The sequence below is a fragment of the Manis pentadactyla genome, chromosome 13 (assembly GCF_030020395.1).
Source record: "Manis pentadactyla isolate mManPen7 chromosome 13, mManPen7.hap1, whole genome shotgun sequence".
NCBI classification, from domain to species: Eukaryota; Metazoa; Chordata; class Mammalia; order Pholidota; family Manidae; genus Manis; species Manis pentadactyla.
The window spans coordinates 23404858-23419846 of NC_080031.1; the positions used below are offsets into that span (position 1 = coordinate 23404858).

The 14989-nt window shown below is 34.7% G+C and overlaps 1 protein-coding gene across 4 annotated transcripts in view; it reads right to left on the reverse strand.

Annotated features, from left to right (window-relative positions):
* The window catches only part of MTMR2 (myotubularin related protein 2), a 132679-nt gene that overhangs the window by 30462 nt on the left and 87228 nt on the right, over positions 1–14989 (reverse strand). For all 4 annotated transcript variants that reach the window (XR_005028222.2, XM_036902821.2, XM_057490738.1 and 1 more), the window contains 4 exons: positions 12579–12673; positions 12307–12417; positions 10243–10344; positions 9098–9181 (listed from right to left, as the gene is read on the reverse strand). Coding sequence is in view for 3 of the 4 variants with exons in the window: in XM_036902821.2 (XP_036758716.2) it covers positions 9098–9181; positions 10243–10344; positions 12307–12417; positions 12579–12673 (392 nt within the window). In the remaining variant the exon portion in view is untranslated. The remainder of the gene's footprint in view (positions 1–9097; positions 9182–10242; positions 10345–12306; positions 12418–12578; positions 12674–14989) is intronic.

A 14989-nucleotide genomic window follows, 5' to 3' on the forward strand; every position in this document is an offset into this window, starting at 1 on the left:
TCTACTATATACAGGCACTATGCCAGCAGCCTCTTTACATACACATACCCACTCCCACCCCAACCCCTAACCCCCACCCCCCGACACACACTATTATACCCAGGTTTTCTTAACTTCATTTTATGGATGAAAAAATTGTGGCACAGACTATAACTTGACCAAAGGAAATAGTTAAGAATTCCATGTACATCCTAAATCTATCCTTGTTATATAAAAGGGTGTGATACTCTTCAAGAAAAATTTACTATCCTGATTCAGGAAACTAAAAATCAGAAATCAAAGACAGAATGTACTCTCATTTAAAGCAGTATTTCTCAAGCTGTTGTCATATACCCAAGGGGATATTAAAATTAAGAGAGGAGAGAAAAAAAACTCCCTTCCAATGATCATGTGGTGGCAACAACTATCTATAGAGTTTCCATCTATTGCAGCCACAGTGTGCTTCTTCATTAGTGCCATATCCCATTTATTTACCCCGTTTAGTTAGCCTGGCCCCAACTAGCTTCCTATTATTGACATCACTCCTTGCCTCTTGCCTTCCTCAACTTTACATATACTAAACAGCTATTAGGTAAGATCCTTACTTATCTACAGAAATTAAAGTATATTTATGTGCTATTAACAAAAAAAAAATACAGTGGTAAGTTTAGAGAGGTGATACTCAAGCAAAAAACTTAAGATACCATCTTTACCTCAGTCCTCTCCCTTATCCCACTATATACAATCAATGACCTGTTTCTATGATTTTTCTCCCAAAATTAGCAGAAGAAAAGTTTGGTCACTTCTTTAAATCCTCACTTCCCTAATTTAGGCAATTATCACTTGTCTCCTGTCCCTCTGCAATCCATTCTCCACACTGCCTCCACAATAATCTTTTAAAATGCAAAATTCAGCATGTCATTCCGCTGCCTGAAACGTATCAGTGGCTATTCTTTTACACATAAATTATAAAATGCTTCATGAAGAGAAATTATACCACCAAGAGGGCAAGACAGACTATTCCTGACCCTGCTCTCCTGCACATGAAAAATAACTATTTAAGAACAAGACATCATCAATGAGAGAATCCTGGAACACAGGGGTAAGGCTGAAGCACCCCTCTGCACAGGAACCAAACAGACCTGACAGATATTCACAGAACATTCCACCCAAGGGCAGTGGAACAAATACCATTCTCAAGTACACAGAATATTTTCTAGGAGAGACTGTATGTCAGAACACAAAACGTGTCTTAGCAAATTCAAGAAGACTGAAATCATATTAAGTATCTTCTCAGGCCACAATGGCATGAAGCCAAAGATCAATACTAAGAAAAAAACTGCAAAATTTACAAACACAGGGAATTAAACAATACTATCTTGAGAACAAATGGGTCAAAGAAGAAATTAAAGGGAAAACAGAAAAGTTTCCTGAGAGAAGTGATAATGGAAACAACATACCAGAACTTGTAAGATGCAGCAAAAGCAGTTCTGAGAGTTCACAGCAATACACATACATTAAGAGCGAGAAAGATCCCAAATAAACAACCCCTACTAGAAAAAGAAAACAAATTGAGCCTAAGGTTAGCAGGGGGGAAATAAAAATTAGAGCAGAAAAAGTTTCTGTGGTGACTGCCCTTGTACTGTTCACTATGTAACTTATTCATTATGTAAGAATTTGTTCTACATGTAAGAACTTGTTTGTTATGCCTCAGAAGATTGGAGACTGACGAAAATTAGGCTTGGGGTGTATTATTGTGCATTGAGCATTGACTCCCCTATACAGAATTTTATTGTCGTTAACAACCATTTGATCAATAAATATGAGAGATGCCCTCACAAAAAAAAAAAAAAAAAAAATTAGAGCAGAAATAAATGAAACAGCGAACAGAAAACAACAGAAAAGATTTACCAACTAAGGACTAATTCTTTGAAAGGATAAACATAACTGACAAACCCACAACTAGAATAACCACGGAAGAAAGAAATGGCCCATCAACAATACTATAAATGCAAAAGTAGACATTAAAATGGAAAGCACAGTACTTCAAAGGATCATAAGAGGCTACTGTAAAGAACTATATACCAATAAACTGGACAACCTTGAAAAAATGGAAAAATCCATAGAAACATACAACTTACCGAGATTGACTCAGGAAGAAAGAGAAAATCTGAATAGACAAATTACTAATAAAGAAATTCAATCAGAAATCAAAACTCTCCCAATGAAGAAAAACCCAATACCATATGGCTTCACTGGTGAATTTTATCAAACATTTAAAGAAGAATTAACACCAATCTTTCTCAAACTCTTTCAAAAAAATTCAAAGGAGGCAATTCTCCCAAACTCCTTTCATGAGACCAACATTATACAGATACCAAAACCAAAAAAAGACACTACTAGATGAATACAGAAGCAAAAATCCTCAATAAACACAAGCAAACCAAATTCAGCAGCACACTGAAATGACCATAACATCATGATCAAGTGGAACTTATCCCTGAGATGCAAGGATGGTTCAACATGCTCCAATCAATGTGATCCATCACATTTAGACAATGAAAAAAAAAGGAATGTGATTATCACAATAGATGTAAAAGTACACAATTTTCTGTAAAAGAAAAGATATAGATGTACAAAAAGCTTTTGACAAAATTCAATATGCATTCATGATCCAGGGTATGTATCACAAAGCTTAATGAATTAGGCATAGAAGGAACACATTTCAACCTAATATAGGCCATATATGACAAGCACATAGCTAACATACTCAGTGATAAAAGGCTGAGAGCTTTTCCTCTAAGATTAAGAGCAAGACAAAGGTGCCCACTCTCACCACTCTTATTCAACATAGTACTAGAAGCCCTAGAGAGAGTAACTGGCAAGAAAAAGAAATAAAAGGTAACAGAAGAAGTGAACTCATCTCCATTTGCAGATGACATGATTTTATATACAGAAAATCCTAAGACTCAACCAAAAGACTGTTAGATCTAATCAGTGAATTCAGTCAAGTTACAGAATGCAAAAATCAGTATCATTTCTATATACTAACAATGAATTTTCTGTAAAAGAAAAGATATAGCATCAAAACCAGTAAAATACTTAGGAATAAATTTAAGGAGGTGAAAGATTTCTACTCTGAGAACCATATGACATTGATGTAAGAAATTGAAGAACACACAAATAAATGGAAAAGTATCCTGGGTTCAGTGATTGGGAGTATGTCAATACTACAAAAGCCATCAACAGATTTGATGCAATCCCTATCAAAACTCCAATGGCATTTTTTTACAGACGTAGAAAATATACTCCTAAAATTTATATGGAATCACAAAGGCTGAATGGCCAAAGAAAGCCTGAGAAGAATAAAGCAGGAGACATTATGCTTCCTGATTTCAAGCTATACTCTAAAGCTACAGTCATCAAAACAGTGTACTGGCATAAAAACAGACCAACAGACCAATGCAACAGGATCAAGAGCCCAGATAGAAACTCACATACTAGTATTTAACGAGAGAATTAACTAGACCTGTATCTTACACCACTCACAAAAATGAACTCAAAATGGATTAAAGACTTAAATATAAGACCTGAAACCATAAAACTCTAAGAAGAAAGCATAAGAATAAAGCTCCTTGACATGGGTCTTAATAATGATTTTTTGGATCTAACACTTAAAGTACAAGCAAAAAATAAAAAATAAGTGGGACTATATCAAACTAAAAAGCTTCTGAACAATAGAGTAAACTATCAACAAAGCGAAAGACAACATATGAAATGGGAAAAAATATTTGCAAATCATGTATCTGATAAGAGGTTAATATCCAAAATGTATAAAGAACTCATGCAAGTCAAATGTAAAAGACAAATAACCCAATTTTAAAAATGGGCAAAGGACCTGAATAGACATTTCTCCAAGGAAGATCTACAAAGGCCAAAGGTACATTAAAAAATTGCTCAACATCACTAGTTATTAAGAAAATGCATTATTAATAAAACCACTATGAGATATCACCTCACACCTCTTAGAACAGCCATTACCAAAAAATCAAGAGATAACAAATGCTGACACGGATGTGAAGAAAAGGGACCCCTTGTGCAAGGCTGGTGGGATGTAAACTGGTGTAGCCACTAAGGAAAACAGTGAGAAGGATCCTCCAAATATTAAAAAGAGAACTACCATATGACCTATCAACTTCACTTCTAGGGATATATCCAAAGGAAATGAAAACACTAACTTGAAAAAATATATGCACCCCCCATGTTCACAGCAGCATTATTTACAAAAGCCAAGACATGGAAACCCTAAGTTGTTTGGATGAATGGATAAAGAAGTTGTGGTGTGTATATGCAAGTTGTGAATGGATAAAGAAGTTGTGGTGTGTATATGCAAGAGACTACCATTCAGCCACACAAAAAGGGAAAAACATTTGTGATGACATGGATGGACCTTGAAGGCATAATGCTAAGTGAAGTAATTCAGACAGAAAGACAAATACTTTATCATCTCACTTATATGTGGAATTTTTGAAAACTCCAAATTCATAGAATAAAAAAAGAGATCAGACTTGTGGTTATTAAAGACAGAGGGTAGAGAGAGCAGGAATTGGAGGAAGGTGGTCAAAAGATACATATTTCCAGTTGTAAGATAAATAAGTACCAGGGATGTAATGTAGAGCATGATGCCTACAGCTAACATCACTGTGTGACACAGAGGAAAGTTGTTAAGAGAGTAAATCCTATGAGTTCTCAACTCAAGGAAAAAATATTCTTTCTTTTTTGCTTTATTTTCTTCTTATTGTATCTACATGAGAAGATGGATGTGAGCTGAACCTACTGTGGTAATCATTTCACAACACACACAAATCATACCATCATGCTGCATGCTCTATGCTTCTATATAAGCCCATGCAGTCATTTATGTCAATTACTTCTCAGTGAAACTGGAATAAAATTACTACCTGGGATTTAGCAAAACCCCAGGTATTCCTGCTTTCCCCAAACTACTCCTAACTTCTTGCCAGTCTACATTCTAATCTAGCCTATGCAAATACTTCCAGTTCACTGATGGCTTCATATCCTCTCACTGGAGCTCTTGACTATCAATCACAGCATTCATCACTGTATATTTTAGTTGTTACTTTATTTCTTTGAATCCTCCATTAACATACATTCTTTGAATTAGCATTATGTCTTTCCGTCTTTCTGTTTCATAGATGTAGCCACTAGTATGGAGTAGATGCTACATGAATTTGATGAATGAATATATGAATAAATCAACGAACCACAAGGAAACTTTCATAAGAAGCAAAATTCATTTCTAACATTTTCTTACAAAACATGGTTAAGAGAGTTAGATTACCTGAAAAGCACACATCTCCTGAGACCCTAATGTATCACCCCTACCCAGCCAGGTAGGTGCTCCTACCTCTCTCTCACATGCTTCCCACATCCCTAGAGAACCACTGTCACCAGGGGGCCTGCATTGCACTTCAGGAAAGTGGCAGTCCAGGGACAGAACCACTGACTTAAATTACCCTAATGGCTGTTGTCCTCCTCATTCTTAGATAAGCTGACACACCATCTTCCACTGAATGAACTGCCTTCCAAGCAGAAAATGAGTTGGCTAGTCAGCATACACTTTCTTTGTAGTCAGTACTGTAGACATTTGTTGTTGATCTTTAGGATACATTTTTCTACTCTCCATGCAAATCATTACCCTTCAGTTAATGTATCCATTTGTCAGAGTCAAGTCACAACCAAATTAACTGGATTATAGCTTTCCTTAGTTACTTACATTCCAGTTCTGAGAATAAATCGTTTTCCTTGACTAAACATGAGTGTTTTCCAAATTTTTTAAGCAATACCTCCACACTGTGATTGACTATTTCTGCAGAAGATCCTGCTCATTTTCTTTACACTGATTTTTACTGTTTTTGCATCGATGATTTTTTTACCTTATATATAAATTTTAGGGTCCTCTGTATAATCGCTACATGCCTCAAGATTAAAGAAACACTCTCTTACATAACAAACAAATGGTTATTAATAGTTTAGCCCATTTGAAAATCTATATTATCTCATTTATTTTATCACTAAAATGGGAATACAAAATTAATATGGCTTTCCTTTTGCATTTTTGTGGCAGTACACAATAAAGCTAAGCAGGAATTAGTCATGACATCCACTTTCACACCTTTACAATGTAATAAATATAATAATCATTATTTGGATAGATTTCTATAGTTTATGAAGTGCCTTCCTATATATTACTAATCCCTCAAACACTCCTACCATCAGTGAAAATAAAGGCACTGTGACATAACGGCTCTTTCAGGAGCACATCCCTAAGTGTGAGAGATCAGTAAAAGCTAGAGCGAGGATCCAAACCAAGTCTTCTAAACCCTCTTGAATTAGACTGCACTGACAGTTACACAATCTTCTGGATATGTTAAAAACCAATGGACTGTAAACCTTTTTTCAAAGTGGTAAATTTTGTGGTATCTGAATTATACCAATTTTAAAAAAAAGAAGAGTAGGGAGGTCTGTATGTTCTGAGAAGGTATAATCTCCACAGCAGATCAAATGAAAAAGAAAGGTACAGAACAGTGTACATAGAAATGCTATCACCTGTCTTTTTAAAAAAAATGTACACTCATACACAAGCTTTACAGGCATAAAATCTCTGAAAGGATATATAGGTAACCAGTAACACTGTTTCCTAAAGGGAGAGGAACTGGGATGGCTGAGGGACTTTCAATATACTCTTGTACCTTTTGAACTGTAAACAGAATACAAGTATTATCACTTCCAATATTTTGTAATTTAAAAGGAGGAAAAATCATGATTGGTGCATATGGTGTGTGTGGGGTCACAGGGAAGACAGTGTAGCTCAGAGAAGACAAATAGGGACTCTGTGGCATCTTACTACACTGATGGACAGTGACTGCAATGGGGTATGGGGAGGGACTCGATAATCAGGATGAATGTAATTAACTACATTTTTTTCGTGAAACCTTCATAAGTGTATATCAATGATACCTTAATTTAAAAAAAAAATTGAACAGGAAAAAAAAGATAAAATAAAAGGAGAAAAAAAGGGAATACTCCAATACTTTCATGTTAAGATTTACATTAAGAGATTGCCTTCATTTTCTCTCCTAAGAAACTTAAAAGATATTTTTAAAAAAATAAAAACCTGTGCCCTCTCCACTGGACTTTCACTTAGTTGACTCAAGAGAGAAATAAAAGTGTCTAATTGCAGAAAAAAATCAACAATTTCATCTACTAAGTCAAAGACTACAAAGCATCTGTATCATTTAGTGTAGAGTTCAATTCTCTCTTCTGACTTCTACATTTCCTAATCTCATAATTCTCTTCCTGCATGGGCATAGGTGTTTATTTATTCCAACTTATTTGTTTCTTTTCAATAATAAATTTATTTTCTCTGGAAGAGTTTATCTCATCTGCTTTCCACTAGAACTGGCAGTAATTTTTACCCAACTTCCCAAAGAATACTCCTCATTTTATAATTCTAAAGACATTTGTTAGATTTCCTGGTTGCTTTCCCACCTAATTCTGACACTGGATTTTTAGATAAGCAAAAATGTTGCAATGTTACTTGCAGACTCTTGGTTTTTAGTCAATCCATTTATTGTGTATTCTGCTTCATATTTTGCTAGCTAAATGAATGTTTTAAACTAAATGAGAAATTTTAAGTTTTACTTCCCACGTACAATTAAGAAACAAACTCAGTTTTAAGCCACTTGGATATGTTTAGTTCTCCAAGTGGTAGATTTTTATTCTTCTTGGCTTTGTGAAACAAACCTAAGTAAATAAGACGTTTAATAATTAAAATGCAATGTTTGAATCTAAATATTAAAAATCACAACTTAATGATTTTCATATTTGAATTCTAGACTAATTATCAAATCTAATGATTACCAAGAAACCATCAACGTATCTGAACTTAAAGTCTCAAGAAAGCATTGTAAACTTGTAGAAAGTTAAGAATAAAGACTATTTTAGGTAGAGTTTAAGTACTGCAGTATAGGGACTCTGGGAAGTGGTGTACTGAGGAAGAATAATAAGAATGGTGCACTATAACAGATCTCAAGACTGAATTCTGCTTTCATCTCTTACTGTGATGAAACACATGAACAGATGTTCTAATATTAAACCAACCAATACACCTCATGATGTATTTCCCTTTTCGTATACTATCAGACTTGACTTGTTAACTGTAAGATAAATTCTAACTGAAATAAGCAGGCGATGAGAGGCAACAAAGGGCCAGGCAGTTTATTTGAGCGCAATCCCTGGGGAGGTTCACCAGTCTGAAACACAGGCTGGAGAAGTCGCCGCTAACCAGATAGGCGGGGAGTTTTTATAATCACAGGGACGGGAGGGGGGAAGTGGGCTGGGCCAGGAGTATGTGAGGTATTTTTTATTGGCTCAGGGTTGGGTGATGGACAGCCAGAGGTCTCCTCCTTCCGGATGGAGAGGGTCTGCATCCGGGGTTTGTTGGCACGTCTCGGGACTGGAATCCCAGAAGAGCTGTCCGTTCCTTCCTTATATGGCACAGAGCTATTTGGTGCTGTCTTTGTTCCGTTTGCACTGTACTGCTTTCCTTCCTCCGGTGCTTCCAGCCTTACCTTAACATTTGTGTGTCCTTTATGAAGATGTAAAACTTGCACAATTTTGTGTGGAACTAAGTTATAAGCAGTAGAACTATTAGTGAATTTTTTCAGAATTAAATTATAGGATACCCAAAAGAGAAAAATCTCAGTGAATAATGTTGAATTGAATGTAAAAATATTGAAGTGTAAATATGTTTACTATTTTAATCTTTAAAATTATTAAACATTTTTAAAATAAACTGATTTACTTGCAAACTCTTAGATAATGAAGATTCATAAAAGATCATTGTCATAGTCTGAAAAGCAGTTTAATAAAACTGAAAGGCAGTCAAAAAATTAGGATTAGCCTGCATTAAAAAAAAGCAACAACAAAAACCACCCAACTATATAAAGCCGTTTACTTCTCCCCATGAAGTGTTCATTGTATGAAAAAGCACACAGAATACTGAAATTGAAAAAAAACAAAAAAAGGTACATACCTGCCTTCTATACTCTAAAAGAGGGTCATATAGCTTCCATCCATTTTCAGGGAATACTTCTTTGTATTCAAAAGCAAAAAGAGGCTTCAAAAAAGTAAACAGAGTTAATAGCAAAAAAAGATATTTAAGAAGGTAATGAATCACCAGTATATCTTATACACAGTGTCTTCATTTACTTATCTGCAAGGATATTTGTATTGGTGTTCCCTTTTTTTTTGTTAAACTTTTGTTTTATAATTTTGAAAACATACTGTTTTTTCATATTTTTAAAAATATGTAATAGAAAAGCACAGAGGCCCACCACCAAGATTTATCAAATGCTGACCTATCACCATATTTGCTTCAGATATCTATGGTAGCTATTTTCGGTTTACTTCTAAATAATGAAAGACATTACATAAAATTAAGACACTGATGTAATTAACTGGTCCAACATCACAGGTGTCAGCATGTATTTATGCTGTATTTCCTAAAACATACTGAATAAACAGCTTACTTTTTGGCATGCAATCTGTGTAACAAAAAAATTCTAATTTATCATTTATGCAGACAGAATGGGCAGGAACAACTATGATGAAAAACATTCAAACTAGAGTCAGACCAGTACTGACTCCAAATTTTACTTCCTACTAGCTATGCCCCTGAGTTAATTGTTTACCAGCTCCTGGTTTCAACTCTAAAATAGGGATAAATAATATTTGCCACAATATGGCTACTGTGTAAGTTAGCTTATATAACATAAATGAGAGAACCTAACACTGTTCAAAGCACATAATAGGAACTGTTAAGTGTCTGCCCACCTTCTCCTCCTAAAATTGGTACTTAGCTCTCAGCTCCCAATTAAATGGGAGATTTCAATTTCTAATATAGACTACATAAGGCTTTTCATCATGGAAAACACCCTCAATAGAAAGATCATATAATTCAGAATGCCAGCCCAGAGGAATGGACCTCAGAAATCAGCTAGTACAGCTTCCTCATTTTATACCTAGAAAAACTCTGGTCCAAGAGATTAAGACTAAATTATACATCTGGCTAAATAGCAAAGCAGGATTATAAAGAGAGAGCTTCTTGGTAGCCTAGGCAAGTTTCTTTACCTTACATCAATAACTACTAATCAGAGTTTTCAAAGATAAACATCTTACCAGATTATTAGAGATTGGAAATGCATATTTCATTAAATTCTCAAATATGGATCTTCTTGTTCGCCCCTCAGGTTTATGAGCAAACCGTAAATTCCTAATATCCTAGAAAAGATTTAGGATCCAAGTCATCTATCATTGTTCACTTTAAATTTAATGAACAAGTAAAGTTAACTTGGAACTATTTTCTAAAATGTTAAGATCTGTGAATGTGGGATATAAGAATAAGACAACAGCTCCCTAGAGGCAAGGAAATTACAACATCTTACTGAGAAAAATAAACACAAGGCACTCTAATTCAAGACAACTCAGAAGACAGAAAATTTACCTCTGCTTATGGTTTCCAGCTAGGACAATGGAGGAAATAGCATCTGATGTAGGCAGTGGAGATAAGCGATACTATATCTGAAGCTTAATATCATTACTGATACATACTATTGGCACATATCCTTTCCCTGTGAAAAGCCCATTTTCTGTCATGAATTCTCCTATTAAAAACTGATTAGCTGTTATATTCTTTCCAATCATGCCCAGTGATTATTTTCCTACTTATGACCCTGCCCAGGACTCATGTCCAAAGGATCTTTATCTGCTCCTGCTACTAGACTGATAAAACCTAAAGAAAGGTCTTCCTCCATTCCATGTCCAAGTTCTTCAACCATATACTGGCAAAAAACTGAATAGTTTGATTGATACCATCCAGGCTCTACTGTCAGGTCTAAAGATCAAAGCTCCCTTTCATTATTTGTCCTCAAGCAATTTTATATGTTCGGGCTAAATGTAGATATTGTTTTCTCATTCACTGACATCTTAACAACACTAAGAAAAAATTAGGGATTAAGTATAATTTCAAGACTATCCATTTTATTTAAGTGTTTTAACCCAGGCAGTGTAACTTTGTTATAACCCATTCTATAATATGGAGCACCCCACCACAACACACTCACTGTACATGAACAAGTAAGTAGAATATTCTATTTCAAAGCTGATCCAAAACTAGAATGCTAGCTCTACCATCTATTAAAACAAACTGTGTGGGAACGTACGCTGATACCTTGTTTTTCTTCAGTAAATGGTTTTACACCTAGTAAAGATATTCATAATCACTCTGTTAACCACAAAGGTCCATAAGAACCATAGCAGGGGCCCTAGAAATGTTTGGGGTTATTGATAATGTTCTTTCTTGATGGAAAAATTTCAAAATCACCCTCTTTCATGTCCTTTTATATTCCTATGCTTTATTTATTATTAGACTATAGAAATATGATCAGGACATGAAGTGATTTGACACATGGTTGACAGTTATTATACTGTTAGAGCCCTTCTATAATGGACAAATCTAGAAATAATTACTAAGTCATTAGCTTTAAACTAGAGTCACAAAACTTCCAGGATTAGCATAAGAAAGTATCTTGAAAGTTATTCATGTGCTGTTGCTTTTATTTTTGTAGAACAGCAGAAGAAAGGAAAAAGGTGATTTAGAATGGAGGTATGTACAGGTGTTAATTAGGCCCTAATAAGGAGAGCAGCGACCTGTAGAAGTGGTACAATGGTATTAAATATTTATGTATGAATGTTAAAACTGTAACAACCTACGTTTCATTCAAATATCAATGCATTTAAAGAATGAAAGTCAGGTCACAAAATAGGGAGGTCTATAATACACAATTTTCCCCACTGTTGTTTCTGGAAGAGAAAAATTATGAGAACTAGAAATAAGGATAGATGATGATGCACACATCATACCTAACCAGTTCTTCCACTACCAAGTTACAATGGCTTAACTGCTCAGATCCTTATGTTCCCAAGCAATAAATATCTATCACGCCTACATCAGGGTTTTTATGAGGCTCAACATAAAGTAATGAATGTAAAAATACTTTGTATTGGGTCCAAAAAAATTCAAGTCTAATTCACAATAGACCTTAATGTTGTTTTCTTCTACTAGAATGATGTTTCTAATATGAAATCCATTTGATATTATGGAAATCAGTTTCTAAACACAGACTCTATTTAATAGAAAGCTTTCCAAACCAAACAAAATTGCATATACATTATAATACTTACCTTGCACACAGTTTCTAACCCATAAGAATTTTCACCTCGACTAGAAGCACCACCAATTTTTTCTACTCTGCTTATCACACCAAGAGAAGCATCTAAAACAAATGGGGGATCCTAAAGGAAAGAAGAAAAAAAGAAACTGAGTAACTAATACTGTATAACTGTAGCTGAGAAAAATAGTAATTAGAAATGCTTTAATTAAAAATGAACAAAACTGTCTGCAAACAACACACAAATGTACACATATAAAAATGTAATCTAAAAATAGGTCTTACCCGTTCCATGCTTTTAAAATATAACCTGTAATTTGTGACAGTCAGAGTTCCTCGTACAGCACCAGTGAATGGACATATATAAGTTACATCTTTAGCTGAAAAGGTAAATAGTCCACAATTTACTATATATTGTACATTATTAAAGACTGCACTCTCATCTTTTCACAAACAAATTTAATAGAAAAGTTCTGATAGTCTAGCTTGGTTAAAAAATTACAGGATCAGTGACTCAAAGAATTCAGAAGCCAAATCCAAGCTTCCAACCACACAGTAATCAGGGGAAGCAATGTAGAATAAATAGGAAAGACTAAAGAGGCAGTGGGTCATCCCTTGCCCTGAGACAGAACAGAAGGATATAAAGATGGCCAGTATCCCTGCTGGATGAAATAGATGTGTAGGTGGAGTGGTGGGTGGAGGGCCGGTGGTTATGAGTTAACAAAAGTGAATGTCTCAAGTCACAGTCACCAGTCATCTTCTCAAGAGTTTCTAGATCACCTCACCAATCTGCTAGTTGTCTTCTGGCCACAATCTAGTCTGTCAACATTCCTCTAAAAACACAATACCTGAAATATAATACCAGAACTACTGATCTGGTTATATTTATGGGGAAAATATTGTAGGAAAAATGAAATGTGTATGAAATGTAATTTCTCAGAAAAATAACAGTATAAGAGAGTATTATAGTAACCAATTTCCATGCTTTGTTTATTATTAGACTAACTGACCAACTGATGTCAAACTTGTAGACAAATAATCATAAGCATTATTCTTTAAATGATGAATCTATACAGCATTACTCCTTTTAAGCATACATTGAGTAGGATAACTTAACTACCATTAGCTTAAAATAATACCTAATATGGTAGAGTTCATGATGCCCCATACAAAGTTTTTTTTATATTTTAAAATCTCCATAAATCCCCACTATGTCATTATTGTAGCAAATCAGTAGATTAAGAAGTATCTTCACTATTCCAAGTAAATAAGGCACAAGTAACAACAATTTCTAAGAACCTCTCAAGGGGCTTCTGGGAAAACTTACGGACATGAGGTACTGCAACTTCCTCACTTTGCTCTCATCCAGCACTTGGAAGAAGGGACTGCTTTGTATGGGAATGAGACTGATTTTCTAACAAACATTTCTAACCTTCAAAATATTTCCCTTGGGAATATGTAAATATGAGCTACATTTTTTAAATCCTTATTTCCAATGCATGTTTCATTTAGAGGGAAGCTTTTAAAATGGAATAAACCATCACTATAGATACACAAATTTGCCTTGTATTCTCTTGCCCTTATAAATTTTTACCTCAACTGGGGAAATTTATTCAGCATTACTAAAAACATTTCTGGATTCCTTCTATAGACATTTTTCTTACTCACACAAGAAAACCAACCTTATTATTCTATACTCCACTACATGATAGTTCCCTCTTAGTCCAATGTTTTTGTTACACCTTTCCCTTTAAAATCCTGAGATAAGATACACGCACATGCTTCCAAAGTTGAAAGTACTATATAAATAAAAGGGTTTATATCTATATTACTATTATCATCATCAGACTCTGCTTTGTTCTGTCCCCTTTATCCTTCCTCCTCAGGCTGGAGCAGCTAAGTCACTCTGAAGAGAGAATTTATGCTTAGCAGGGTTTGCACCAAGTAGAAAGGAGACTGTGCCTAGGAACCTCACCAGAGCAAATGACAGCAGTAACAAGCAGCACTGATGGCCTAGCACTTCAGAGTTTATAAAGTACTTTTCACTGTAGTGTCTCTTTTACTCTTTGAACCTTCTTAACAACCCATACATATAAGACCTATAACTACCTACCATATTTAGATGAGAATACCAGGTCTCAGAGAACTAAAAATAAACCCTAACGTTTCAGAGCCCTTAACTGCTAAGATTAAACTTTGAAGGCAGTTCCTCGGACAAATCTCTTTCCATCACATCATGCAAAGCAAAGCCACTAATACAGCACAAGTCAGTCTCCTGTGTTTAAAATGGTTCAAATACTGAATTCTGGGGCTACCTCTAATACTGATGTGCCCAGGCCACAATACTCTCATAGCATTATTTCTCTAAAGCATTATGTTGCTGTTCCTAACACTGCCCTTACTTTAAAAAAATGCATTAACTACAGATTTACATTAAACCAACTAAAAATCCAATGTCTTTTCTACATGAATATATTTAAGTTACTCTAGCCTTATACTTTATTAAATCAAATTTTTACACAATAATGAAGTCTATATAGATGATTTTGAGTCTGAGTATTTTATTAAATATTTTACATATTTCTCTAGATTATATAATACAAATAAGCCTAGTGGTACTTGAAGAGATTAGATTTACTAATCATCTCAAATTTTCACTGAGTTCACAGAGGAAGAATCCATAATAGCTTCTGTGA